At 63.0% G+C, this 27,972-nt stretch overlaps 1 protein-coding gene across 6 annotated transcripts in view; it reads left to right on the top strand.

Annotated features, from left to right (window-relative positions):
• IQSEC1 (IQ motif and Sec7 domain ArfGEF 1) overlaps positions 1–26,328 on the top strand; it is a 113,571-nt gene extending 87,243 nt beyond the window's left edge. For 5 of the 6 annotated variants that reach the window (XM_068557293.1, XM_068557298.1, XM_068557295.1 and 2 more), the window contains 11 exons: positions 2,816–2,977; positions 4,798–4,920; positions 6,346–6,512; positions 10,516–10,655; positions 11,078–11,107; positions 12,102–12,227; positions 13,066–13,165; positions 14,375–14,536; positions 15,405–15,581; positions 21,009–21,058; positions 22,205–26,328. In XM_068557293.1, coding sequence (XP_068413394.1) covers positions 2,816–2,977; positions 4,798–4,920; positions 6,346–6,512; positions 10,516–10,655; positions 11,078–11,107; positions 12,102–12,227; positions 13,066–13,165; positions 14,375–14,536; positions 15,405–15,581; positions 21,009–21,058; positions 22,205–22,744 — 1,777 coding nt within the window. In that variant the 3' untranslated portion in view covers positions 22,745–26,328. The remainder of the gene's footprint in view (positions 1–2,815; positions 2,978–4,797; positions 4,921–6,345; positions 6,513–10,515; positions 10,656–11,077; positions 11,108–12,101; positions 12,228–13,065; positions 13,166–14,374; positions 14,537–15,404; positions 15,582–21,008; positions 21,059–22,204) is intronic. The other variant, XM_068557297.1, reaches the window with a different exon arrangement.
• The last annotated feature ends 1,644 nt before the right edge of the window (positions 26,329–27,972 follow it).

Here is a 27,972-nt window from a genome sequence, read left to right as displayed (position 1 = left end):
GCCTGGAGCCCCCGCCCGAGCCCCCGCCTGCACCTCCGGCCGCAGCACCGTTCCTCTCAGTTTGCTGGGAGCCCCGGCTCTCTGGTCGTGGCCTGGGCAGTCCACGTTCCTCTCCTGCAGCATCCTGTGAAGGGTGCCAGCTGGATGCGGCTCCTGCCCCGTCCGCCCCGGGCTGAGGGCTGGAGCCCTCGGGCTCACACGCGGGGTCACTAGCATATGTTGCGATCGCTGCCCCCAGGCGGTGTCCTGAGCCAGGCCCTCCTCCCCCACTCCTGCACCAGCGCTGGGGGGCCTGCGAGGGTCTCCTGGTGGGCTCCCGTAGAACAGCCAGAGGCGGCTTCTTAAACGGGGACCCAGGTCCCTCCACTGCGCTGTGCAGAGCATGCCGGGCTTCTCATCCCACTCAGGGCAGAGCCAGATGCCCCTGCGGCCTGTCCACCCCGCTGCCCCTCCCCCGGGGCCCCTACTATGAGCCCTGGAGCAGCCTCATGGCCTCGACCCTACAAAACCCGCTTCCACCTCAGGGCCTTTGCATTCGCCATTGCCTCCTCCGAAAAGCTCCTTGAGCACGCTTGTCACTGTGTCACCTGCTCAGAGAAGGCCTCTGCCTCCCCTGCCAGAACCCCTCCCGCCCTCGCTCGGCCACTTTGCCCTTCAGACTGGGCGGTGGCAGCTGTCGTGCCGGGCGTTCGAGGCCAGCCACGCTCGCCGCTGTCATCCAGAGTGCCGCCCGGCACAGAGTCGGCACGCGGCACTTAGGCCATGGGCAGTCCGCGTGCTACGGCCCCTGCGCAGCCTGCCCGTCCCAGGGCGCTGTGGGCTGCTGCGGGGGGGCCTGGCAGCTGTGAGGCTGCACGACGTTGGCCTGTGAAGGCAGGCAGGAGCAGCCGGGGCAGAGGGGGGAGCAGCCGGGGCAGAGGGGGGAGCAGCCGGGGCAGAGGGGGGAGCAGCCGGGGCAGAGGGGGGAGCAGCCGGGGCAGAGGGGGGAGCAGCCGGGGCAGAGGGGGGAGCAGCCGGGGCAGAGGGGGGAGCAGCCGGGGCAGAGGGGGGAGCAGCCGGGGCAGAGGGGGGAGCAGCCGGGGCAGAGGGGGGAGCAGCCGGGGCAGAGGGGGGAGCAGCCGGGGCAGAGGGGGGAGCAGCCACCCCAGGGCGGCAGGAGGAGGCTGGGCTGGACCCGGGCGTGGTGTCAGGGCCTCGGTGGGCCAGGCTGGCCCGGGTGGGCGACAGGGGCGCCCGAGAGGGGGCTCTCCAGTCGCTTTCACGTGGGAGCCAGGCCGGGGGGTGCCACACTGTCTTCTCAAGAGAAGCCGGAAATCCGGGTTCTGTGTCCAAGCTCCCGGTTTCTAAACATTGGCGACCAACTGGAATTCTTTCTGTTAACGTTGTGTGGGCCGAAGAAAACACATCTGTGGGCTACCGTGGAAGTGGGGGGCGGTCAGGTATGGGCGGGGGTCCTGCGGGGGCAGCTGTGGAGCTGGCGGTGAGGAAGCGCGACCCGCCCCGCCCCCGACCCCACCCCCGGTTGCAGCATCAGCACCAGTAGCCCAGTGCCTGGAGAGGCCTGGGGCTGGGGCAGTTCTTGGTTGGAGACCCCGGGGTTGCCGGGAGGAACGGGGATGTGGGGGAACGGGGCCACTTGGTGACCACTTCTGTGCCAGGACCCAGGCGGCCGGCAGTCGCTCCCTGCCCAGCTCTGAGCGCAAGGTTGGGGTGTGTGGCCACCTGGGATAAAAATAGCAGGGCCATCTTGAGGCTGGAGGTTGGCCTGCGTGTGGAAATACGGCATCTGCGGGACCCGCTGTCAGCACACGGCTGGTGGTGGCAGGTGGATCCTGGTCCTCACCTCCGTGCCCCCAGGGGCCAGCAGGACACTGACCTCTACCACTGGGGCAAGGCGTGGGGCGCCAGGTATGCCCAAGGGCTCCGCAGCTCCTCAGCCCATCCGAGGCTCCGGGTTCGTCAGAGGAGGACACCGTCCTCCGAGGGTCACAGGTGCAGAGGGAGGGGTCAGTGGCGCCTCCCCCTGCCCTGTCTCTTTCGAGCACCGCCTCCCCGTGAGGTCAGCCGAGCCGGCACCAGGCCCCGAGGCCGCCGGGAAGAAGGGACCTCACTGCTCAGCCCCCGAGGGTGCCCCGGCCACCAGGCTCCTGGTCCGGGTGGACGCTCAGCCCTGTGGGGCTGGCACAGGCCCGCCCCAGGCCTCTGACTGCAGGTGGGGCCGGCGCTGCGCCTCCGCGTCCCCTGCCGTCAGTTGAGGTTTATCCTAAACCTTCCCGGTGCTCACCTACTGCGTGCAGCGTTCCAGGCGTTGCTCACCTACCGTGTGCAGCGTTCCAGGCGCCCGACTGTGTTAACACACACGTCTCACGACACGGGCAGTCGAGTCCCCAGCAAGGTCACGTGGCTGTCGGGCAGCACAGGTGGCAAGCGTGCCAACCCCAGGGAGTGGTGTGGGAACTGAGTTGGCGTGCAGGGTCCTCAGACGGTGACGGCACGGAGCATGTGCCACAGGCGGCCAGCGTGTGCTGGGCGGGGCCCTCCAGCCCGCCCGGAAGCTCGGCACAGAGGGGACCACGGAGCCGGGAGGGGTGGGGCCCTTCTGTGCCCCCCCCCCCCCCCCCCCAGCCCCCAGCCCCCGGCACCCTCCGTGCTCCTGCGCTGGCCCAGCCCTCCTGCAGGGCCCAAGCCGCCCCGGTTCCCCTGCGTTGTGGGCTCAGGGTGGGGCAGGGCAGGGTGCCGTGGAGGAGGAGGGGATGAGGGCCGGGGGAGCTGGAGGGGTGGGAGCGCCCGGCTGAGCCCATCTCTCGTCCCCCAGGAAGCCCGAGAAGGGCGTCCAGTACCTCATCGAGCGCGGCTTCGTGCCCGACACGCCGGTGGGGGTGGCCCACTTCCTGCTGCAGCGCAAGGGCCTGAGCCGGCAGATGATCGGGGAGTTCCTGGGCAACCGGCAGAAGCAGTTCAACCGCGACGTGCTCGAGTGAGTGGGGCTGGGGGCGCTGCGCGCACACCCCAGGCTCCCCGCTCCCCTTTGTCTTTCTGGCTCCCAGACACACGGAGATGCCCTGCCAGCACCTCTGGCCCCATCCAGCAGGGCCAGCCCCTTCCCCTGGCCCAGCGGCCTCTGGGCCGACCTCCCGCAGGGGCAGCGGGAGGGGAACCGGTGAGCTCAGCCCCCCTCCTCCTCCCTCTCCTGGCGGGAGGTGGGATGACGGTCCAACCAGGCTGGCAGCCATAGACTCTCAGCTCCTTGGAACCCTGCAGAAGAACAGGTTTCCAGCCCCCTGGGAACTGCTGACAGCTTCGAGAAGCCCTGCCCGCACGTACCCTGCACCCCCCGGCCCTCGTCCAGACTGTCCTGAGTAGAAAGCCACCACACCTGGGTCCTGTGGTCACTGGGCAGGTGCTACGTGCAGGCCGTGTCGTCACCTCATCCGCGGGGGTGTCAGGGGTCCATAACCCCTTCCGCAGACGACGAGCCAGGGCCAGCAGGAGGCCGGCTCGGAACAGAGGCCCTGCTCCCCTTTGCCGGGACCTGGGGGTGCAGCTCCAGGCCTGCTGTGGGCATATTGCTGACCCAGACACTGCACGTGGGATGGGTGACCCAGCCGGTGGGCCAGGAACGGGATCAAAGCAGGGTAAAGACTGACCCTCAGTAAAAACGGCAGGGCGGCCTGGCCACGTACACCTGCCACCTCCGGGCGCCCCTGGGAGGAGGTGGACGTGGGCTGCGGCCTCTCTGTTTCACAGGTGAGCAGACCCAGGCTCGGGGGGGGGGGGGGGGGGGGCGGGGTCTGGCCTGGGTGCCCCTCCATACAATCCCACGTGCACACACATATATGTACACTAGTGTTCACTCAGTCACACGCAGACACACACACCGGAGAGGCAGCGAGCCGTTGGCGGTGCCTGGCGTGTGGCCGGCTAGTGGCGTCTGTCCCACCTGGGCTGCTGTCTCCCAGCCCAGCCTTTCTGATAGTTCTGGCCCTGCCCTGATAGTGTGGTTGGTGCCCCCTCCCCCTTTGAAATCCGGGAGGAACCGTCCAAGGAGAGCACGCTAGCTGCTCCATGAATGGGGCCCAAGACCATGTGGTCTGGCCCCCTCCCCTGCAGCCACCCCTGCTCTCCCCCACGCCCCCTCCGAGCTGCTCCTCGTCCGTAGGAAATCCGCACATTGTTCTCCTCGGATCAGAAAATAGCAGCGGCCTCAGGAAGCAGCGAGACCCCCCCCAGCCCCAGGCATCCTACTCGGATGCTGGTCAGCGAATTGTCCTGCGGGGCCCCTGCCCTCACCCTGCCCCAACAGCCTTGAGCGCTCAGCGCATCGCCCCAGGGGAGGGGGCCCACGGCCGGGGTCTCTGCAGCCCCACCGGGGTGGTCACGCGAGGGTGCCTGTTGCAGACCCGTCTACCATTCGGGGTCACGGTCAGAGGCAGGAGCAGGCTGTGCTGGGGGCGGGGCTGTGATAAGAGGTACCTGTGACCTGCGGCCTCCCCAGCTCTGCCCGCCTTGCGGGATCGGCAGGTGAGGGCGGCACAGCCCCTCCAGAGGCCCCGCAGAAATGCCCGGGAAAGCATTGACGTGAGGGGCAGGCCCAGGGCGCAGTGGCTGCAGGGCCAGTGGGTGCCGAGACCTCCACCTCCCCCTGTGGAGGAGGGAGCCGACTCCGGCCGCCCTCCCTCTCGGGCCTCCCGGCGCTGACCCCTTGTGCTCCCTCCGCCCTCTGCGGGCCATGCTCGCCTTGCACCCGGCGGGAAGGTGGGCAGGGGACGCTGACGGGGCCTTCTTCTCTCATTTCAGCTGCGTGGTGGACGAGATGGACTTCTCCGCCATGGAGCTGGACGAGGCCCTCCGGAAGTTCCAGGCGCACATCCGGGTCCAGGGGGAGGCCCAGAAGGTGGAGCGGCTGATCGAGGCCTTCAGGTGGGGGCGGGGCAGGTGTCAGGTAGAGAAAGCGTCCGCACTCGAAGACCGTGGCTCAAGGGCAGACTCCCCTTCAGGGTCAGGTGGCCATGAGCTTCCAGGGGCGGGGGTGCGGGGGGCCGCAGCCCCTCCTCTGCCGCGTGCTGTGCGGCTCAGTGCTGGAGCCAGGGCCTCCAGCGTCTTCGTGGTCCCCTCGTCCTCACTGGTTCGGGAGTCCATCTGTGTCGTCACTCGTCTGCTCGTTCACAGGGGCAGGTGCTCCCTCAGTGACGCAGAGGGCCTGGTCTGACACCTGCACTGCTGTGTGACCTTGCGCTGGTTACTTAACCTCTCTGTGCCTCACGTCCTTGCCAGTAGAGAGGGGTTGATGAAGGCACCTACTCTGGAGGGGGTGGAAGGATTAAACCACTCAGGCCGTGCGGGCGCACTCCGCCCAGCACCTGGCCCCCCAGAGAGCCTGCAGTCAAGGCGGGCTGTCCCTGCACCATCTTCCATGCTGGGATGGTGTGCACACTGGCCACGTAGGGGGTTCATGCCCTGCGCTGGGTGTGCGAGACCCAGCCCTCTGGGCTCGGCAGGGGTGGTGGGTTCACAGAGGAGCAAGGTCGCAGGAGGAGAAACCCCAGGCCCTGGGAGGGGAGCGTTCAGACACTTCCATTCAGGAGGGCTTCCTGGAGGGGGCGGCACTTAACAGGGAAGACGAAATTGAAGCCCACATCGTCTAAGCTCCCATGGCTGCTGCCTGCGGGATGTGGGCCTCGGTCACGGTGCCCCACCCGGTTCCTCTTCTCCATCCCTGCCCCACACACCTACCCCTGCACAAGGTCGCCAGTGGAGGGAACCGTGGGGTGGGGTGTGGGGCGTATTCGAGGCAGTGAGGACGTGAGCAGATGACTCTGTGAGGCAGTTTGTAGCGAGACTGTTAGTTCGGCTGCCGCAACAAAGACACCCGCCGCAGCCACCGTGGCTAAAACGCCCCGGAGGTGGGCCGCCCTCTGAGCTGGTGTGGAGGAGGCCTGGGCTCATGTCACCTGAGGTCCCTGGGGGCAGGTGCAACACCCATCACATCCACGTTCCAGGCAGGCAGAGAGCATGGAGGGCACCCCCTGCCTTTAAGGCACAGCCTCGAAGGTGCCGACATCGCATCAGCTGGAACTTAGCACGTGGCTGCGCGGGGACCGAGGGATGTGGTCCTCAGCCCCGAGCAGCCACGTGCCGGCCGAACTACGGGCGGGTGGGACTTAACTCACATGGGGTGGGTGAGTGGACGGTCAGGGCCGGCTCTGCCAGACAGGTGACATCCCCGTGTACCAGAAACGGAGGCTCCGAGGTCAGTGACCAGCCTCAGCTGTTTAGGGCCGCTCACGGGTGAGGGGCGGACTGGCCTCCTGCCCCAGCTGAAGCACCACCCCCGTCCGCCCCCAGCCAGCGGTACTGCATCTGCAACCCCGGGGTGGTGCGGCAGTTCCGGAACCCAGACACCATCTTCATCCTGGCCTTCGCCATCATCCTGCTCAACACCGACATGTACAGCCCCAACGTCAAGCCCGAGCGCAAGATGAAGCTGGAGGACTTCGTCAAGAACCTCCGAGGTGAGCGGCCCTGGCCCCGGCGGGACGCCCCCCCCCCCCCCCCCCTCGCCGCCAGCACGCACCTGACCGGGGTGCGCGCAGTGCGGCCTCACGTGGGGAGGGCGGGGGTTCCTCCCCGAAGGAGCCCACGCAGCGCACGTTCCCGCAGAGGGCGCTGAATGCTGTGGCGGGGGCACTCGGGGGGGAGGCGGCGTGTTGTCTCAGAGGACCGCGGGGTTCGGCAGGCCCAGGGCGCCAGAGGGCAGAGGCCCGAGAGCGCAGCTCGGCTCAGCGCCCGGGGCCGGGCCGCACACGGTGGATCCAGGCCTGCTTGCAGGGCCAGAGGGAGGATGGACCGCAGGCTGGGTGCTGGGCGCCCCGGGGCCTCCGAGCACGGGGGGTGGGACGGGATGGGGGCCGGGCGGGGGCCGGCACTGCCCTGCCCCCATCACTGCTGCCCACACAGCATCGCCCACCACCCCCCTCCCTCGGTGGTCCTCGTGGAACAGACTTGCCTTCTTGTTTTCGTCTTTTTACTTAAACGTATGTATTTTTAAAAGGGACTTTATGTCATCACTGTAAGCGGGAAGCCGGTAGCATTTGTCACACATGGGCATCACTTATGAAAATGAGCGCCGTGAAAAGGCAAAACCGCTGTGGGTTCCAGCCAAGCTGTTCCTGGCTGGGCCCCGGGCCCGAGACTGCCCTCTCCTCCCTGGCAGGTGGGCCCATGTGGGGCAGGTGCCCAGGGGCTGGGCAGCCAGACGGAGGCTTCCTCCTGTGTTGTCAGGCAGGAGAGGGACGGAAAAGGGAACGGCTGTCTCCGTGTTTGCTGCCGGCAGGTCCCTCCTGTCCGTGGAGTCCCGGGCGGGGGGACTGTCCCTCTCCTTGGGAAACAGCCGTAAGGGACTGAAGTCCCTTTAGAAATGGCATCATAATTTTATAAAAGGGAAACAACTGATCTGAATCAAGTCCAACTTTTCGAGCTGTTTAAATTTTTCATTTTGTCCTTCATTTCTGTAAAGCTGCTCCGTCGTCCCGTCCCCCAGAGCGGAGGGTCTGTGCTGGCGCCCCCTGGGGGTGGGCCCCGCCCTGACAGGCGGTCCCGCAGGGAGGTGGGCTCAGGGCCCTCCCCATGCGGCCCTCCGCAGGCCCCAGGGAGGGGCAGGCCTCAGCCGTAGTTCCTAGGAACCTCGTTAATAAGAGATCAAGTCGCCAGGCCAGGTGAGGGAGCGGGGCGGTCAGCAGACACCGATGGTCCGGGGGGCTGCACCCCCTCCCCTCCTCTCCGTCACCTCAAGCCCCTCTCCTCGCTGGGCCTGGTCTGGTCTGGTCTCCACGGCGTCCCCATGGCCCCGGATGCAGGCGGCTGCTCTGTAGCTGCCGGGGAAGCTGGCCGTGAGCTGCGTGCTGTTGGCGACCCCGGGGAGCTTGAGGGACTCTGATTTTTGCCTCTGGTTGAGCAGCTCAGCCATGTAACCGGGGCCTCTCCTGTGTGAGAACTGAGCCAGAAACGAGGCCCGTGGAGAGAGGCTCGGGGGAAGACGGGGCTGCTGGGTCACATACCTGCCGGTCGGCCGCCCTCGTATCCGCGGCTTCATGGCTCATGCGCATCCGTGCGTCCGCCATCCCGGCAGTCTGGGGGAGGGGGGGGCTTTGTCACCCCAGTTCCCAGGGCGGGGGCTGAGCACCCCAGAACCAGGAGAGGAAGCCACTGATTCTTTCTCGCGAGCCTGGGCTGTTCCCACCAATCACCTCTTTTCCTCAAGCCAGGGACTCGAGCGTTCTCTGCCCCATCTTCCTTGAGCTTCAGAAGGTTCAGAGAGGGAGGGGGCTTGCCCGAGGTCACACAGCAAGTGTGTGTCAGAGGAGGCAGGACGCTGGCCTCCCAAAGCCTGGTCGGCGCTCTGCGCTGAGCACACGTCCCAGCTTGTTCTTTTTAGAGAGTGCCCCCCTGCCCCAACGTGCAGCGGACACACATTTTCTCTGGAATCGCTCAGTGTGCCCAGTGGGTCCAGCAGCCGGGGGGCGGGGGGGGGGGGGCTCTGGGAATACGGGGATAGTCAGGGGAGGAACCTGGAAGCCAGGCAAGCGATATTTTGCTTTTATTGATATTTGCCTTCAGATTTTTTAAATGTATATCTTGAATGGGTCTTATCCCCACATAGTTCAAAACCCAGAAAGTAACGTGACCCAGCAGTTGCCCTCCTTGGAATTTACCCAGATGAGCTGAAAACTTATGTCCACACAGAAACCTGCACACGGATGTTTATAGCAGCTCTATTCATATTCGCCAAGACTAGGACACCACCAAGCTGTCCTTCCGTAGATGAGTGGATAAACCTTGGTCCATCCAGACAGTGGGATATTATTCAGCACTGAAAAGAAATGAGCTACCAAGTCATGAAAAGACACGGGGGAACCTTAAAGGAACATCGCTAAGTGAAAGCAGCCTATCCGAAAGCCTGCACCCTGATTCCAGCTGTGCCACGTTCTGCAGGAGGCAAAGCTGTGGAGACAGTCAGGAGACCAGCGGTTGCCAGTGGTGGGTGGGGAGGGATGGAAAGGAGAAGCACAGAGGGGTCTTTAGGGCAGGGAAAATTCCGTATGGTATCATGATGGCGGACACGTGGCGTCGTCCATTTGTCCAGACCCATAGGGCGGACAGCCAGCAAAAGCAAACCCTCGTGTGAGCCGTGGGCTCTGGTGACCGGGACGTGTCTGCGTGGGCTCTTCAGCTGTAACGAAGGCACCGTTCTGGTCGGGGCGCTGATTGTCGGGGAGCTGGGGGTATATGGGAGCTCTCTGTGCTCTCCTTTGAATTTTGCTATGACCTTAAAACTGCTCTGAAAAAACAGCCAATTAGAAGAAAGCCAGAAAGTGTAAAAGGTGCACAGCAGGGCCCTTCGCATCCCTGGAAGTCATCGGCTTTGAGTCCCTGCTGTGCCACCCAGCGCTTCTCGCTTCTCGTGGGCGCCGGTACAAACGTGCACGGCTGGTCTGACCCTCTTCCACTCGGCGCCTCACTCTTGCGTTCGGTAAATCTAAGGGCTGTTGCCAAGGCTTGCCGTGGCCTTCCTCGTTCCTGCGGGCATGCAGCGACCCCTGTCCCAGGAGTCCTCGTATGCGGACAGCTTAGCCAGTCCCCTGTGATGGGTTAGCTCCCGTTTTCTGCAATTTGGAAGCAGCGCCGCATTGAATGTCACGCCCCACGGGACAGATCCCCCAGATCCACTCACTGAGCCCGAGGGTGTTTGAATTTATGACTGGCAGGTGGTGCCGGACAGCCCACCAGAGGGCTTGAGCCGTCCCACTGCCCCACGTACCGCCAGCAGCCTGCAGACTGAGGGCCGGGGAGCTTCGCGTCTCTGTCGTGAGCAGGGCTGGGACTTCCTGACAGCTCTTTTGGGGCCGTGCAGCAGAGAGGGCGCACGCTTGTTGTCAGAGTGACCCGGGTTCAAGTCCCAGAACTGGGACAGCAGCCACTCAGACCCCCTGAGCTCTCGTGTCGGGGCGGTGGGGGTGGCCCCGTGAGCTGCCCTGGTCCCTGTAAAGTCACCGTGCTCTTGGTGGCCTGTGTCACCGAGGAGAGGACTCGTAGCTCAGAGAGACCACGACTCAGGCCGACAAGGGGCAAAGTGAGGATGTGGGCCGGGCAGCCCTATCCGCACAGCCTCCCCGCACCCCAGCCCCGTCCCTAGGCCCCCGCCAGCCCGTCGGTGCAATGGGGACCGTGGTGCCCGCCCCACAGGGTGGTGGCCGGGATCAAGCAGGGCTGTGTGTGCGGAGGAGCCCCCTGGGCATGGCTGCAAGGTGGCACAGGCCCCTCCACACTCATCCGGGGGCAGTGCCAGCCTGGTCCCTGGTGCGGGGGCTCCGAGAACACGTGTAGTGGACGGAGCAGGGGCAGCTGCTGGGGGTCTGGAGGTCTTTGGTTCAGCTGGGGGCTGGCAGGGGGACCACTGTCCGGATTTGGCTGAGAACCCGGTGCCTTGGGGTGAGCCCTGCCCCTGTCCCCTACCAGGCGTGGACGACGGGGAGGACATCCCCCGGGAGATGCTGATTGGGATCTACGAGCGGATCCGCAAGCGGGAGCTGAAGACCAACGAGGACCACGTGTCGCAGGTGCAGAAGGTGGAGAAGCTCATCGTGGGGAAGAAGCCGGTAGGTGGTCTCCGTCCCCACCGCGGGGGGAGCCGCCGCGGGAGGCCCGGGGTTCCCAAGACCCACCCACCCCGCGACCCCAGGCTGCCCCGCTGGCTTGGCTTCGGCCAGTAGCCGCAGTGCCTTTGGAACCTGTTTCCTTCCAGGTGGGGTTGGTGAATTATGTCAGGTTTGGGGCTTTTTAAGGGAGTAACAACCCTTCTCTCTGGGTCCCCTTTGACGAGAATCTGAGGCTCTTAATAAACCAATGGCCGGGGCTGTGCAGTGGCTCCCTGGCGGCCTGGGCTCCCCGTCAGAGCCCGCTGGGGGCGCCCTGGGAGGCGCTGTGGGCGGGGCGTCACCCCGGGGTCTCCATCAGGGCCCAGGTGTGTACTTGGAACATGAACATCTCTTGTTGTCTGTTCACTGCTCCCCCCCTGTAGATTGGATCCCTGCACCACGGACTCGGCTGTGTGAGTTCCCCTCGGCTTTCGCCTTCCGTGATCCCCACTCCCCCGCAGCTCGCAGCTCCCAGACCCACAGTTCTGGCTGCATGAGTTAATTTCCGGAGCCATAAGAAGTTTGATTTTCACAGTTATCTCCGCCTCAGATCCCTGCGAGCACGCGGGAGGGTTGTGCTGTCAGGCCCAGAGCAGCTGGTCCCCTCCCGTCTCGTCTGGGCCCGGTTGAGCTCAGAGATGCCGCTTGTCCCTCGGCCCCGAGACCCTGTGCCTGAACAGATGACCTTGGTGTGGCGTTGAGGCCTCCCCGTCCCGACCCAGCCCACGCTGTGCCTCCCAGGTCCCTTTCGCTGCCGGGGCTGGCAGTAGTGTGCCTGCTGGCCGTCATGTGGTCTGCTCCTTACCCCACCCTGGCAGCCGGGTCAGCTGCCCCTGCAGAGGGCCCGAGACCCCCGGCACTCCCGTGACCTGCCCTCGCCCACCTCCCCAGCCCTGCGTCCTGCCCTCCTTTCTCGCTCACACTCTGCTGCGGACAACGCTGCCCCCTGAGGGCACCAGGCTGGGCCCGCGTCCCCTCCCTCTCACCTGCGGGTCGCTGAGCTCGGGCCTGGAGAGCAGCCCCACGCAGGGCCGTGTGTGCCCACGGCCGCGTGTGCAGAGGGCAGGGACCAGCCCCTCGAGGTGGTGACTGCTGGCTCGGGACCCCGCACGGCTCCCCCAGACCCAGCTGTCGGGGCTGAGAGCCTTCAGGAGGGAGGGCCTGGGGGCGGGGAAGCCCGGGCTCTGCAGCCTCCTGTGTGTGTGGCTCGGGGCGCACATGGCGGGTGCTTTGGGGGCTCAGAAGATAACGCGTGGCTCCCTGGCGGGGGCTCCACGAGCCCAGTGCTGAGAGGAGTCGGAGGGCGGTCTCCCTGGAGCAGGGGCCTCCGGAGGCCCGAGCGAGGGCAGGGTGGGGGAGTCCCTCGTCCCCGCGGGCGCGTGGAGCTGACGCCGCCCCTCCACACAGGTGCTCTCGCTGCCGCACCGGCGCCTGGTCTGCTACTGCCGGCTCTTCGAGGTTCCAGACCCAAACAAGCCCCAGAAGCTGGGGCTGCACCAGCGAGAAATCTTCCTGTTCAATGACCTCCTGGTGGTACGTGGTCCCCACGGGGAGGGGCTGGGTGTGCAGACCCCAGAGCGGCTTGGGAGAGTGGCCCCGGCTGCTCCCGGTGTCGGCCGCCTGGGCTCCCACCTCAGGCGGGCTCATCCAGGAAGGGAAAGTCAGCCTCCGCGGGTCCAGGCCTACTCCTGTCCCCTCGGCCGCCGGGGGGTCCTCCTCCCGAGACTCCGAGCAGAGGTCTCGCTGCTGCCCAAGCCCGCCCCTGGGGCCAGGCGGGTGCGGCGCTGTCTCGCTGGCCTGGGTCTCAGCCCCAGGACTAATGGGCTGAACGTGGCAGAGGCGGGCTCCCCAAAGGGAAGTTGAGCTCTTGCCCCGAAACAGGTAGCACAGATGTGAGCCAGGGAGATAGAGATGTTCCCGCAGGGAGCAGGGGGCCTGCCCTTTGGAGCTCTTGCCTCCTGCAGGCCCCCTTCTTGCCCCAGACCCTATCCCCTTTCCCCACCTGATTGAGGACCAGCTGCTCTCCTCGGCTTCCTGAGGCTGGAATCTAGACGTGTGGGTTCTAGTCCTTTAAGAGTTCCTGACCTCGAGCAGGTCGTTTCAGACCTCTGGCCTCAGTGTCCTTCTCTGTAGAGCTCATCTCTCAGAGGGTTTCACGGTGCCTTTGGGCCGTGCGTGGGGATGGCGGGCGTGAGTGTCCCTCCCTGTATCGGCCCTCCCCCGCCCCCAGGGGTCTCCTGACCTTGGAACCGCAGGAGGGTCCTCACCCAGGAGAACTCGAACTGTGGGCCCACTTAGAATCCTGAGCGCCCAGGGCTGCTCCCGGCCGCTCGGGCCCAGTGGCTCAGCCTCTGTCTCTGGCTGCCCCCAGGTCACCAAGATCTTCCAGAAGAAGAAGAACTCGGTGACGTACAGCTTCCGACAGTCCTTCTCCCTGTACGGCATGCAGGTCCTACTCTTCGAGAACCAGTGTGAGTGAGTCCCGGGGCCCGTCCACACGTGGCCTGCACCCCGTGGCAGGAGGCTGCCTTGCCTTGGCTTCTCCCAGGCAGCACCAGGGAGGCTGGTGCCACGCGCACTGTCCTGACCGGCAGGCCCCTCTTGGATGGGGTGGCGGTGGTAGTGACCACCCAGCAGCGGCCCGAGCAGACCGAGTCCTCAGGCAGAGGCCGCGCCCAGACCACTTTCAGGTTCCCAGGGCTCAGCCCTCGGCCCTGGATACGGTGCTAGCGGGAGCCGACCCTGACCTTCTGTAGGACATGCCTCGCACCCGGGGTCTCAAACTGGCAGCCCCCGGTCGGTCGCAGCTCAGTTATGTTACATTTGAACTTTATTTTAAATTCGTTGAGCTCATACTAACATCTTCCCATAAGATTCAGGTATCCGTGGCTCGTCTTGTAAAGCTGGGTTTGGGCGGATGGCGGGCAGTAGCGGGCTGCACACCCCCCCGAGACTCTGCAGCCGCAGTCTTACCCTGCCCGCTTCCTGCATTTAGGAAACCCGCTCAGGCCTCTAGGCGTTTGAGGTCCCAGCCCTGACCCAGGTCTGAACCACGGTGGGATTGGTGTTTGGGCCAAGAACCTTCACACACTCAGTGGTGGATGCTTGATTCCCACTGAGGAGAGAGGCTGCCGGGACACCAAAGCCCCAGAGACCCCGAGAGCACGGAGGAGGCACCGGGCCGGTCTGAGCAGAAGACTGTTGGGTGTGGGGTGCCCACAGTGTACCCCAAAGGAGCTGGGGGCCTGGAGACCAGTCGGGAGAGGACAGAAGAGTCCGAAGTGACTGGATAAGACTGTCCCCCAGCGGGGACACCACCTCCCCCTCCTCCCAGGCTCGGCGCCTGGCCGAGTGACCAAGGATCCTGACCCTAAAGGGTCCAGGCTCCACGCCCTTCCGGTGGGGAAGAACGAGGGCCCTGGCTTTGCCTCAGATCAGTCGGATCTGCCCTCGACTTGAACACAGAGCAACACAGACCCAGGTCAGGAGCCGGAGACTGCCTGGTGGTCTGTCCAGGCTGCACCGTGAAGCCTTTCCTCCCTGGAGGGATGTGGCCTCTGGGAGCCTGGCCTCGGCGTGCTCCCACGCCCCGGCTGAATGGAGACCCGCTGGTACTTTGCCAGCCAGAAGGGAGGTGGCAGAGCCCGCCCTGAGGCCCGCGCTCTCCTCCTCTTCTGCAGATTACCCCAACGGCATCCGGCTCACATCCGCCGTCCCCGGAGCAGACATCAAAGTGCTAATAAACTTTAACGCTCCCAATCCTCAAGACCGGAAGAAATTCACTGATGACCTGCGGGAGTCCATCGCGGAGGTGCAGGAGATGGAAAAGCACAGGATAGAGAGTAAGTCACGGATGCCCGGCAGGGGGCCTGCTGGGTGCAGGCGTTGCCTCCCATCTTGGGGCCGAGACAGTGGTGAGAGGCCAGGGTGCAGGGACTCTGTGAGCCCAGAGGTGAGATGCCCTCGGCCTCTTCTGGCCTTCCCACGGCCACGTGACCAGGCAGCCCACCCGCCCAGGTCATGGGAGGCGGCACAGAGGAAGGAGGGGTGGGCAGGGGTCTCTGGGTGGTGGGAGCCGGGCTTCCGAGGCCCAGGCCTGTCCTACCCGGGGAACTACATTGTGTGCCCTGAGCGGGGGGGGCCTCTCAGGACCCTGGTCACCCCGTGTCCAGAGCCCTGGACCTGAGCCCTCTGCACTTGAGCGTGGTTGGTATTTGTGTCTTCTGCGCCCGACCACCCGGAGGGGTCAGGGCTGGGGCCATCCCCTGGTTTTTGTTAAAGCCGATGATACCCCTGCTTCTCCTGGCTCTAAGCCTCCTTCCTGGAGGCACATGGGTGCCCCCACGCCTGGCCTCCATCCACAGCCAGGCCGGGTTAACTGCTCTCCAGACCCGCGCAAATCCGCCTCCTAGGAAAGTGACTGACCTTCCTGCAGACCTCGGGCACTCTGGTCTCTCCAGCCTCCTTTCTGGGGTCTCATTTCGGCCCCTTTGGTCGCAGGTGCCATCGCTTCTGCTCTTTCCCAGACGGCCTTGCCCCTCACTTGCCCCCTTCCGGGGAGGTGGCGGCTCAGCCCGGTGCCACCCTGAGCAGAGGCCCCCCCGAGTCCTCTGCGTTGCCCTCCGGGGGGGCCCAGCCCCTTGCCCTCCCCAAGCCACCCTTGGCTGGGGGCCACGCTCCCCTCACTGGGCGCCTCGGCCTCTGTTCCAGCGGAGCTCGAGAAGCAGAAGGGCGTCGTGCGGCCCAGCATGTCCCAGTGCTCCAGCCTCAAGAAGGAGCCGGGCGGCGGGACCCTGAGCCGGGCCTGCCTGGACGACAGCTACGCCAGCGGCGAGGGCCTCAAGCGCAGCGCCCTCAGCAGCTCCCTGCGCGACCTCTCAGAAGCGGGTAAGAGCTGGGCCCAGGACCGCCCCCTACCCAGCGCACGTGGGACTCGGCCGCCCGTGGCCGGCGGGGCTTGCGTCGGCCGGAGGGGGCTGTGTTGGAGGCTCGGACGGTGGAGGGGCTCGGACGGAGCTCACTTGGGTGGCCGTCCCCAAACCACAGCAGCATGTGGCCACGCGGAGAGGGCGTCCCCCAAAGGCCAAAGGAAACGGGGCCGAATGGTCAAAGGCAGGACAGCCGGGAGGTTACCCCTGGTCTCCCTTGCTTATTTATTTTATTCTTTTATTTGTTTTCTGAAATTTGCTCTCACGCAGAGTGAGTCGGCCCCGCTGATGGGTGTGTCCCCTCTACTCTGTGCTGCCCCGTCCCTGTGCTTCATGCTGATGAATGAGATGGAGTGAAGCCCTTGACACTGTGTCTGGGACCCCGTCTCCCACTGTCCCCGGTCTTGCTTTCCCGCACGGAGGTCTCCCTTCCTGGGAAACCCGGGCCTCCGTCCAGCCCAGAGACGCGGCCACGCCTGGCCCTGGGACGTCAGGGGAAAGCCCTGGCGGAAATGTGATTGTCGTTGTTGTTTCTTTGTTCCTGTGTGTGTCTGATTCGCTGCCAGCCTCTTAGCGTGCAAGCAAGCAGCACCCCTCGAGCCGCCCGGGGTTCCTGGGGCGGGGGCTGTGCGTGGGGCATCAGCGAGCAGGGAGCTTCTGCCCGCGGCCCTGCCTGACCTCGGCTGGGGCAGGGGGAGGGGAGGCGGGAGGTGAGCGCTGCTGCAGCCTGCTTTGCCTGCCAGCGCGGTCGGTCGGTCGGAGGAGCCACGGGGTGAGGCGATGCACGCCAGCGGCTCTTCAGCCCCCCACTAGGCGTGTCCAGCCAGGCAGCTTCTCCCTTGAGGGAGATCAGGGGCTGCGGCGCAGCGGAGGGAGCCGGACACGGGGGCACGTGGCTGTGCCAGGACCCCAGGCTCCCACCCCGAGGCCCCAGCTGTCCCAGCCGCAGGAGCCTGACGTAACCGCGGCTCTGCTGGCGAAGACCCTCTCAGGCTGAGACCAGCCTCCTCCTCTCCAGGGCCCAGCGGACCCCTCCCCACCAGGGCCTCGCCCACCCCACCGGCCTCAGGCATCACCGCTTGACCAGCGCTGGGCCCCCGTACAGAGCCTGCTGATGACCCCATCCCTCCCTTCAGCTTACTCATTTCCCAGAGATGTTTTTCTTTTTTTTCTTTTTTTTTTTTGAGTTGGATTTTCTTCTTTGTTTCTGTCTCGTCATTTTTTTTTTTCCATAGTGAAAATCCGAATTGCATGGTCAGCGTGAGAGTCAAGCAGGGCTTCTCAACCCCGGCTCTGTTGACATCTTGTGCCAGAGCACTCCTGGCCTCTGCCCACCAGACGCCAGTAACACCCCCCAGTCATGACAGCCAGTAATGTCCCCCCAAATTGCCAGGTGCCCTCTGGGGGAGAAGTACCACCCCTGGCTGGCAGAATTGCCGTGGTTGAGAACCGCTGGTTTTCCCCGTGGCTTGTCACACCCAGCTAATCGTAACCAGACTGCTCGGGGCCTCTGCAGGCTTGGGGGCCCAGGGCCCGTGTTTGAGTTTGTGCAGTGGGGCAGGTTCTGGCCTCTCTGGGTCCTGTCCAGCCCCCTCGGGTAGCAGTGGCCTCAGTGCAGCCGGCTACGGCCCCTCCAGCTCCCGGTGATCAGGGCCTCAGCTCTCCACTCTCTGCTTGGGGGCCAGACAGAGCCGCGTGCCCGGGTGCATGGCCATGAGAAGGGCGGAGCTCCGAGGTCTGGCTGATTTCTGTTTATCGTTACCGTTGCCATTTTTGTCTGGGGATTCTGAGCCGAGAAGGACTCCAGGGAGCGAGTCCTCTCGGGTCCTAAACCACCGCGAAGAGAAGCCCCGGGAAAGCGCCCCCTCCACCGAAGGTGAGAGGGGCGGTAAGGTGGGTGTTTGAGTCCTGGTGACCGCCAAAGCCCCAGACTGGGACAGGCCCCCTGCGACCTCCAGAGGAAGACGGGCCGGCGCCAGCTGCCTGCCGGAAGACGCCGGAGACGTGCCCCTATGTGCTGGACTAGGTCGGGGCGAAGCTCTCCCGCACCCGCCGTGCCCCGGCCGAGATGGGCTTGTCGGGAAGAGGTGAGGCGCAGGGCCAGCCTCTCCCCTCGGGACAGTGACGCCCAGCAGCCGGCTTGTCATCGTTCCCAGAGCAGCTGCCCCAGACCTGCGACCACACGTCCATCCAGGAGGCAGCACCCGGGGATGTGCCCTCGGCCCGGCACGAACCTCGGGGACCTGGGAGGCAGTCGTGGTTTGATGGCCCAGGAGGAACCAGGCGGCAGACTTTCCAAGAGGCAGGGGGACGGGCCTGGCCCCCAGCCCGGCTCCCCGCTGAGCTGCGAGGCCTCGTCCCGTGTCTCCGCGTGGTCTTCCTTCAGCTGGGCCCCCTGCTCGTTTCAGTGGCACCAGAGCCCTGCCAGCCTGAGATCAAGGACCCACAGGGACCTCCGACACGGGTGTGACTGGGCCTTAGCTCCTGCCACAGATCAGTCAAGTCACAGTGGACCCCGTCCACGGACCCCGAGGCCCCCAGCCCCTCGCCAGCCGAGCTGCCCAGCACCGGTCCCCACGGAGAGGACATCTCCCGGGCCCACGGGGTCTGCCGTCGTTAGCCGGGGCGCAGCTGGAAGCCTGCCATGTCCTGCACCTGTTGGGGAAGAGCTGGTGGCTCCTGGCGGCCAGTTTCCAGAGCAGCCCCTGCTGTCCCACGATGGGCACTCCGCACGTGTAGCTGCCAGTGGGCCAGCGGCTGCCTCTCCTGGGGTGGGGACCACGCTCGGGGTGGCCTCCCAAGCAGAGCCCATCAGAGGGCCGCGCAGCACGCCGATTCCGGGGTCTTTGGCTCCGGGCCCTGGTCGAGTTACACCTCTGGGCTTGGGTTCCCCAGATGCAGGTGGGCCTAGCGCTGCCCTCCAGGATCTGTGAGAGTCAGTACCCACAGAGCACTGGGGGTGGGGCCTGGCCCGTGTGCTGGCTGTTGTCACCCTCAGCGTTGCTAGGGCCACGGCACGAGACCTCGGGCAGAGCCCTGTCTGCCTGCTGTCCCAACGCCGAGAAGCCAGGAAGGCTGGGAAGAGCCTCGCCGGGCGCCCCGTCTGGATGCGGCTCCCAAGCTGTCTGTGGCCGGGCTGGCAGGGCCTGCTCTGACCCTCGAGAGGCGCCGGCTGGGGCAGGGCTCACCTGAGGCTTGTGCAGGATCCGGAGATGGTTGCGGGGGACCCCAAAACAGGGCAGGCAAGGAAGGAGTGGTGGGGATACGTGAGTGGGAGCAGCTGTCCCGGCTCCTCCTCCATCAGTAGGTGGTGTGCACGTGTGCAGACGCCCACACGTGCGTCTGCCGTGGGCAGGTGTCCGCGGGTGTGCCGGGGACTGGAGTGCAGGACTCCTGCGAGGGCATCCCGTATCTCCTGCTGACTTGAGAAGTTGAAAAGGTGAAGTCTGAGAAACTCAGAATCACTCCAAGACATCCAAGTTAGAGCTCCCCTGAGTCTTGGCCCACGGTGGGCAGGAGAGGGGCTGTTCAGCTCCAGCGGGGGCAGCGTATGAAGCCGCAGCCCCCAGCCCCGGGCCTGGCCCAGTCCTGTTGGGAGAAGCAGGCCAGCTGGAGGGTGCTGCTGGCCCGGCGGGGCCTCTGTCTTCCCTCTCTGTCCCTAGTCCTTAGAGGAGTGTCCCCAGCCTTAGAGGGGCTAGAGAGCAGATTGAGACGCTCCAAGGACAGCAGAGGTCTGAGCATAGCCAGCCCAGGGAGCGGGGGCCATGCCTAGTGGACAGATGTGGAAACTGAGGCAAAGAGTGGACGGCGTGCCAGGTAGGGTCACCCCTCCAGCTGCAGAGCCCCCCTCCTGGAGGCTGGGCTCTAATTCTGTTCTATGTCCCTGGACCACCTGTTGGGACAGAAGGCAGGAAGGAAAGGTCACCACTCTTCTCACACCGGCGGAAAGATGAGGAAGGGAAAGGTCATTTTCAGCTGGGAACAAGGGCCAGTCCCCGCCTGGTGGTCCATGGTCTTCAGCAACCTCATCCGTTGTGCGGCGCAGTTCCGAGTGGGCTCTGAGGCCAGGGTCCAGCACGGCCTTCGGTGGACCCCAGGCTCCCAGCTGGAACTCAGGTTTGGGGGTCAGCAGGCAAGGCAAGGGCACCGGAGCTCGCCTGAGCCTGCCGTTGTGAGCCCAGGCCCGCGCAGCTGCCACCATGAGGCCCGAAGGGTCCAGACACGCCCTCTCCACCCAGCGCGGGTCGGGGTGTGGGCCACAGGGTAGCACGAGGCAACGCCTTCCATCCTCCAGGCTCCTGGGTCCGGCCCGGGTCCAGCTCAGAAGGCAGTGTGGCCAAGATTTCCCGCCTCAGGGGGACGGGCGGACGCGGCGTGAACGTGCTCACTGGGGGGATTGAGCCGGTCAGTCCGTCGGCCAGAGCTTCCGTCTCCTGCTGGTGGGGACAGAGGGACACCTGTCCCGCCCCGTGGGGCTTGCCAGGCCGGCACAGGTGGAAGCTGGAAGCCGTCTTGGAGCCCCTTCTCTGCCTCAGCCTCGGTGTCCTGCAGACATGCCTGGAGAAGTCACCCGGGGGAGCGGCCGGGGCCAGGGCAGGCGCTGGACATCCAGAACCAAGAGGCAGGCTCAGTCTCCTCTGGCACAGCCAACACAGGTTGCGTGCCTGCTACGTGCCACGTGCGGGGGACGCAGAGGCGTTGGCAGCGAGGGCTCACGACTGGGGAACGCGTGTGGCGTCCCAGCGGGCCGTGCCCACAGAGGACTCCAGGCCCTGGGCTGGGAGGAGGTCCCAGCGTCCCTGTCCCTGGCCAGACACTGCACAAACCAAACACGGGTCCAGGGTGCGGCCCCCCTGCTCCACCAGGAGAAGGAGGACGTGGAGTTTAGCCTCCTCACCGTCAGGCCCACCAGCAGCCGGGGAGGCAGATGTGTGTGCGTGTGCGTGCGTGTGTCCATACACACGTATGTGAAATCCACCGCAGGTCAGGCCGGGCAGGACCACGCTTGGCACGTATGTGAAATCCACCGCAGGTCAGGCCGGGCAGGACCACGCTTGGCTCGTCTTAGCTGTGGGAGGAGCTGCCCTTGCCCGTCCCCACTGGCAGGCAGCTGAGGCCCCCTGAAGCTCGGGGGCAGCCGGGCCTGTGCGCCCACCCCAGCTCCCCGGAGGCCCCTCCCCCCAGGCTCCCGGTCCGGTCCGGGAGAGGGGGTTAAAGTTGGGCTGGTTGAAAAAGATTTTTTTTTTTTTTTTTTTTTTTTTGCTTTTTAAGAACCCCGTTGTCTTGTTAACTCATTACTGCCCTGCCACCGGCTCCCCCGGGCCATCCGGCGGCAGCGCCCGGCCCCGTGTCGCGTCTAACCTGTGGTATTGCATGTTCTGGGCAGGGAAGCGAGGGCGTCGCAGCAGTGCGGGATCGCTAGAGAGCAATGTGGAAGTAAGTCGGAAGCCCCCGTCCAGCTGGCTGTCGTGTGTCGCCTCCTGGTGTTTTTCTGTTTTGCTCCTCCTCCCCTTCTGCACAGAGGCTCAGACCCCCCCCCCGCCTGCCTCGTCCGTGCATGCCGCCCGCCTGGCGTTCCCGTGCCCCTCACCGCTTGTCTGGGCTGCAGCGGAGGGGGTGGGTCTGGGTGTTGTGGTTTAGTCTCCGCCTAACCCATCCCCGCGGTCCCAGCATGGTTCACTTCCCGGCTTCCCGCTCATCCCGGGCCGGAGGCGGCGGCCGCCGGGCGCCCTCCCCCGCCCCGCGCTGGCGGGTTCTGCCACCTCGGGACTTCCATGCTCCGCCATCCCCATCGCTTCCCTCCTGGAGGTTCGATTGCTGTGTGTCTGCAGTCAGGGCACCACGGAATTGCTCAGCTAGCTCGGGGGAGGAGAGCCATGAGAGCAAGAGGAATTCAGTGTGGATTTCATGAGATTTCATTCATCCTCCAGCCATCTCGATATTCCTGTTCACATCTAACCTCAGCTTGCAGACCTTTCTGTTTCCTTCTTTTCCCGTGTTTGGTTTGCAGTAGTAGCCGCAGTGAAATGCCTAGGCGGTGCCCACCCCCAGGACGGGGCTTCCCCAGCCCCTCTTGTCCCCCTCGCCACCTCCCCAGAAACCTGGGGACCGGCACAGGCAGAGCACACGCCCTCGGACGTTGAGAGGACCCAGGAGAGCTTAGGGCAGGACCGGCCCTTCCCTTGCACGAGGCCCGCCCGCCCGCCCCGCCCTACCCAGCACACGCCGCTTACACACACCCGCAGACACACGGTTCTGATCTGGAAGCTCCGGCCACCTCCGGCAACGAGGTGCTCATCAGGCCAAGAGCAGAGGTCAACCTTGACCCGCCGCGGCTGCGTCCCCCCCCCAACCGACCTTTCTCCCCAAAGGCCCCCTCCCGGCCCCTCCAGCCGACCTGCACGGTAGTGTCTGGAGGTGGCGCCTGAGTCCAGCCTTACACGGCCCGGCCTCTGCGGCTAGCGAGTTGAACTAAGGCTTAGCAGTCAGTGGGTGAACTTTTTTTTGACATTTCTTAAGAATCATTCTGACGTAAGTGCTCTAAGCTCTTTTAATTTTGGTTTCTATGAATTTCCTTTTTAGGGGTCCATCATTAGCAGTCCTCACATGCGCCGGAGAGCTACATCAACACGAGACTGTCCATCTCGCCCACACCAGGCCATGCCCAACTCCTCCTCCCTCCTGGGCTCCTTATTTGGGAGTAAGAGAGGGAAGCCCCCTCCCCAGGCCCACTTGCCCCCAGCCCCTCCCCAGCCGCCCCCCCACGCGCCTCATCCCTCGCCCGGCCACCCCCAGGGGCCCGCGGAGGGCCCCTTGCAGGCCCCAGTGCACGGGCACCACGGCCAGTACTGCCCCCTCCAACAGAACCCGCCCCCCTACCATCACCACCACCACTACCACCCGCCCCAGCACATCCAGCACACACACCAGTACCACCACGGCCCCCATGGGGGGCAGCCCGCCTACGGGGCCCATGCCCACAGCCACCCGCCGCTGCCCTCGGCCCACGCCGGCCACCCGGGCCACGTGGGCCACGCCGTGCACCACCACGGGCAGCCCCCTGCCCCGCCGCCCCTCCCCAGCAGCAAGGCCAAACCCAGCGGCATCAGCACAATTGTGTAGACAGCCTGGGCGGGGGTCCCGGGCCCCCCCCAGAGCAAGTGCACACCACACAGGCGCGCCCCGGGGCGGCAGCCCCAGACCAGACCCAGGGCACTTTCTGTTTCCACCTCCCCGTTTGCTCCCGGCCCGGATGGAGCCCCCCAAGCCCCGGGGCTTGTGTCACAGGGAACAAACCCCCCCCCCCAGTTTCATTTAGCGGTGGCGCCCCAGGCTCCATCCACCTCAGCCCGGGAGGTGGGCCTCGGCCACCATCAGCCCTGAAACGGTGCCGCCGGCCAAGTAGATGTCGAGCTCCCCGCCCTGATCCCCCACCTGTAGCCCTCAGCTCTCTGCTCCCTCACTGTACACGCAGATGAGAACCCAGCCTAGGAAAAGAAGAGACGACACAAAAAACCAGAGACAGAACCAAACAAAAAACCCAAAACTTGCTGCATTATTGCTCTTTTATTGACAATGGGCAAAAATTAAGTAGACCTGATATGGTTGATGAAAATACGTAAGTAAACTTTATATAATATAAATATATAAATATATAAATATATATATATATATACTGTATAGGTAGTATTTGTGTGTGAAAGGCAAACGTTTCAGTCCACGAAATTAGCAATATAGACTTTACAAGGAGCTCCACTTACCTGATAGGAAGACAGTACCTTAGACAAACGTGTGAGAGGGTAGACCAAAAACTTAAATGCTAGGGACAAAATTCATATTCTTCCGTATTTTCATAAAAAAGAAGAGAAGCCCCCCTAGGACTGGCGGAAATCTTTACACGATCATTACTAACTGTGCCAAGTAACATAGCATCTAACTGTTTTAAAAGTCCGATATTGCTTTGTATAAATCCTTATTTTATTAACAGAAGACTATCATAAGTAATCAGTATTATAACTGCTCTGTTATTTCAGGTAAGCAAATAGATAAAATGCAGTAAACTCTACAGTAGCAACTCGAGACAGCTAGTTAAGAACTGGTTGCCTTGGACCATTGGTTACAGATTCTTAAGACACTTTAATGGCTGCAATAACTGTGAATTTCCATGATCCATGTTTCTTTTGTATGCATTTGATTTAATGCACACTCATTCAGAGCCCTCTGCGGGGGGCCCCATACACGGCAGAGGTATTCATCTCCAACATGAAAACGACCAACTCATCCTGTGTCCCCAGCACCATAGCTCCCTCATCCTGTCTCCAACCGCAGCAGGCGGACGCCCCGGAACCCGAAGGCTGCTCTTAGCGTTTAGTGACCCAGGGCGGTGTGTGTGTTTCCCGTTTTGTTTTCTGAGTGGTGGCCGTGATCATCGTGATTCCATGTGGCCGTGTGCTAGCGCGACCCCCGTGTCATCACCGTGGCCCATCTGACCCCGGCCGACGAGTGCCCGGCCCCGCCGCCTCCTCACGGTCAGGCGGCTGCCGGGGCATCACGACTCTCCGCTGTGCTCTTGTCGCTTCCATGTTGTGGTGACACCATCCGCTCCCCCGGGGCTGGCGCCGCACGCGCCCGGTTCTGTGCCTGAGTCACCCACGGGACGTACTTTGTAGTTTCAGCCCTTCGAGCCACTGCAGCCGCCAGTGCTGTGCTCCTAAGCCGTGGACCCGAGGATCGCCCCCGGCACCTGCCGGGCAGGGAGCTCTTCCAGAAAGGGCGAAGCTGGCACGGGACTCCGCGGGCGTGGGGCTCTGCCCGCCCACCGCCCCCTTTGTCGCATCATCCAGGTCACCAAACCAGCAAATCTGCAAACCGAGCACTTTGTTAACCTCCATAGAGAGCAAGTACAGCAATCTAGAGTTTAGCTTTTTTTTTTTTTTTTTTTTCCTTTTTTGAAAGAAGTGTGACTTTAACCTGCCCGCCTTTATCTTCCCATCCATGTCATCCTTCTCTCTCATCTGCTCAGAAAGAGAGAAATGAAAAGCACGGGCGTGTCTGATGTGGTCCAGGCCGGGCTGGTGGGAGGCTCCCCCGAAGCTCCTTGGTTTCCCTCCAGAGTCCCGCTCCCGAGGCGTTCTCTGTCTTGTGGTGTAAAGGGCGTTGTGATGACAAGGAACAGTCGAATTGTACTGCATGTCCTCTGGCGTCGGGCACGAGGCCACACTTTGTGTTCTGTGTATTTGCAAACTCTCTCAGTGTTACTGTTGACAAATAGTTGAAGTAAAGTGATAACATATTAAGTATGTCGGCTTTTCTTCACCCTCTGTACCAATCGTAGGATCTAACTGTAAACTCCAGGTTGTTCCAGAAAAGATGCAGGCAGGCTGATTGACACCAGGTCGCCCTTTCCGAAGGGCAGTCACTGATGGAAACAGAGCCAAGCTGGGTAGAGCCGGCGGGGAGGGTGCCCTCTCTCTGCAGGCCATTCGGGACCCTCACCTCCAGGCTGTCACCGGGCTGGGTCCCTGAAGGTGGGGGGAGTCTCTCCCCGTGTTTCCAACTTTCTGCTGGATTGGGTTCTGGTCAGTGATGTTTCATCAGTCTTTGTGTTTCGTTTCCAAACTTGTCGTGGAATAAGTGTTCCCAAAAGGTACACTGTTCCCTGGAGGAGGCCGGAGCCAGGCTGCCCCAGACTCGTTTGGGAAGCAGCTGCTCCTGAAAAGCTTGTGGCCCAGGTAGCTTTCTTGAGACTGCTCTCTCGGGGTCCCAGCCCATCCCAGGGTCGCAGCTGTGGGCACCTGTGGTTCACCCCCTGGCACAGGAGGTGGGAGGCTGGGCACCACCGGGATGTGTGTCATCCTTTCTCACTGTCAAGATACACGCGGGGCATTTTGTTCAAGTCACGGATTATTTCAGCAGGTGACCCTTAGAGAAAGCAGTTGGTACCATCACAGAAATCTTTTCTGGGACAACAATTAAATCATGTTGTTTGTTTTTTTTTTTTTTTTTTAAGTTTATGAATGGATTGCACAACAATGTAAAAATAAAGTTCATCCTAATACGATGTGCACATCTTGCTTAAAAACACCCTCAGTCATCCCGGGTAGAGTGATTTTTCCATCTCGCCCTGCATGCAGCAGAAACCTCTTGGTTTTCTTTAAGATGAGCTGGAAAGACAGCAGATGTTAAACATGACCCTAGGTGTTGACTCAGCACCGTACGAAGCTATGTCGCTACAGGTAAGCATGCATCTAACGGTCCGTTGTAAAATATCATCACCCTTCCTGCCTGAAAAACGAGTCCTTTTGTAAGTATTTTCAATACAACAACAATAATCCAGGAAGCGGGTTGCAGAATGAATCGGCGTGAGGTGAGGGTGGTGAATGGGCACAGCGAGGGGGGGTGGGGGGGACGTCACCGTGTGACCCGCCTGCGGTCATGCCAGGGTCGTGTGTGGGACCATCTCCTCTGGGGCACTGTCATTCACCTCGAGTCGTTTCACACACTTAGAACCAGGTCTCGAATGCGGTCTCTTCAGACCTCAAGGGCCACCTCGCTCGCAGGAAGCCCGGCACCCACGATGTAACTTTGGGGAGGAAAGAAGTGCTTTTGTTTTCCTATGCGTTCTGTGTGTAAGTAGTAACAGACTCTACTGATGTAAAACCATAGCTGTGATCATGTGGAGAAATCAAATAAATGCTTCAAAACCCTCGAGTTCTTACTTTTTCTGGGAAGTCCAGCAGTTTCCCTGTTGGCCACACGCAGAGACCTCCAGGTGACAGGGCGGCCCATCCCTTGTCGTGACTGCCGTGGGCTCCGGCTTTCCGGGAAGACGTTAATTTGAGGATGCTGATGGACGACTTAAGGTAAAGGTACACGTCGCAATGTAGGCACTGGTAGAAGATTTCAGAGGTATTTATAATTTCTAGCAACTTTGGACAAAATTGTGTGCTTTCGTTGAGTTAGAGAGAGACAGGAGGTGGACCGTATGAAGTGTGCAGGTGGGCTGGGAGGGACTGGTGGGGGCAGAGGAACACCCAGGGGCCCAATCCCCATCACGTGATGTGGAAGCGAGGGAAGGAATTCTGCTCCTGCTGCGAGCAGGCGTTCTGTGGGAACGTGATGGGCTTGTACTGTTTCTCCTTTCCTTGAGCCAAATTCAGCTCCGGAGAATACCCCTTAAAAGTTTCAGTACATAGCATAAAACCAAGTAAGACTGGTAGATGTTATTTGTGGAAACACGAAGAGGTTGGCGTCAGCGGCCACCATCCGCTGTGGCCCACCCTTCACAGAAAAGTGGGTCCCTATGGGAAGACGGTCTCAGGTCTCTGCAGCGGGGAGGCTGTCCCTCTCCCAGGCCCTCGGGGGCCTCCGAGGGAGGGGAGCCAGTTCCCGGAATTGCTGGGAATACTTAGGTCTGCTTCAGCGCGTGATGCCACCATGCACGGGGCTGCTGACACCTGCCGCTCGGGGCACCCGAGCCGCTCAGCCAGTGCTGCGGTGCGACCGTGCTCTGGGTTTCAGGTTTGTCTACCCAGCAGACTGCGAGCTCCTGGGGCAAAGGGTGCACGTGGTCCCCTTCTCTGTGTCCGGTGCCCAGCACGGGGCTGCTTCTGTCAAGATGCATCCGAAAACGAATCGGTGGTTGGAAGGGGGCGGGGGTCACAGCAGAACCACTGGCTGGTCTGAGGGTGTGTAGATCGTCCGCACCCCACATTGATGGACAGTTGTTTGCTCGGCCCTCTGCTGCTCCTGCCACCGAGAATCTAGCTGCGGATGCAGGTGACACAGTGAAACTTCTCCGAGATTGTTTCCTGCTCACTGACCGTGTCCTTTAGCCCACGTTTTATTCGACCTCAAAGCTTTCAACGCTGTTCACACATCCCTTCGTGAAACGTGTGGTGTCTTTGGTCGCACACTCTCTCCTTCCTCTCCGAGGGAGGAGGTGGGGAGCTCCTCCTGTGTCTCCTTTGCAGGCTAACACCCCTCCCCGGAGCCATGACGTGTTGGTCTCAGGGACGCAGAAAGCCCTCTTCCTTCCTTCCTACTTCTCGGCAACGTCACACAAGCCCACAGCTTCGGCTGGCTTTCTGTTTTCCTATAGAGATTCCCAAATTCGAATCTCCAGCCCAGACCTCTGCTTCCAACACCCACATACCTTGGATCTTTCAGTAGCAACTCTCCCCAGGAGGACCAAATCCATGGTCGCACACGAACACACACGTGGAGCTGGGGCCTCCCTGGGCCCCCCTGCATTGATGAACAGCATCCCTGTGAGGGGTGTAAGTTAGAATTTAGGAATTGTTCTGGACACCTGTCCTTTCCCTGACTCCCCAAATCTGTGCTGTCACCAA

This window comes from Eschrichtius robustus, chromosome 12, assembly GCF_028021215.1.
Source record: "Eschrichtius robustus isolate mEscRob2 chromosome 12, mEscRob2.pri, whole genome shotgun sequence".
NCBI classification, from domain to species: Eukaryota; Metazoa; Chordata; class Mammalia; order Artiodactyla; family Eschrichtiidae; genus Eschrichtius; species Eschrichtius robustus.
Note: the sequence above shows the minus strand (reverse complement) of the source record. Positions and strands in the feature narration are given on the sequence as shown.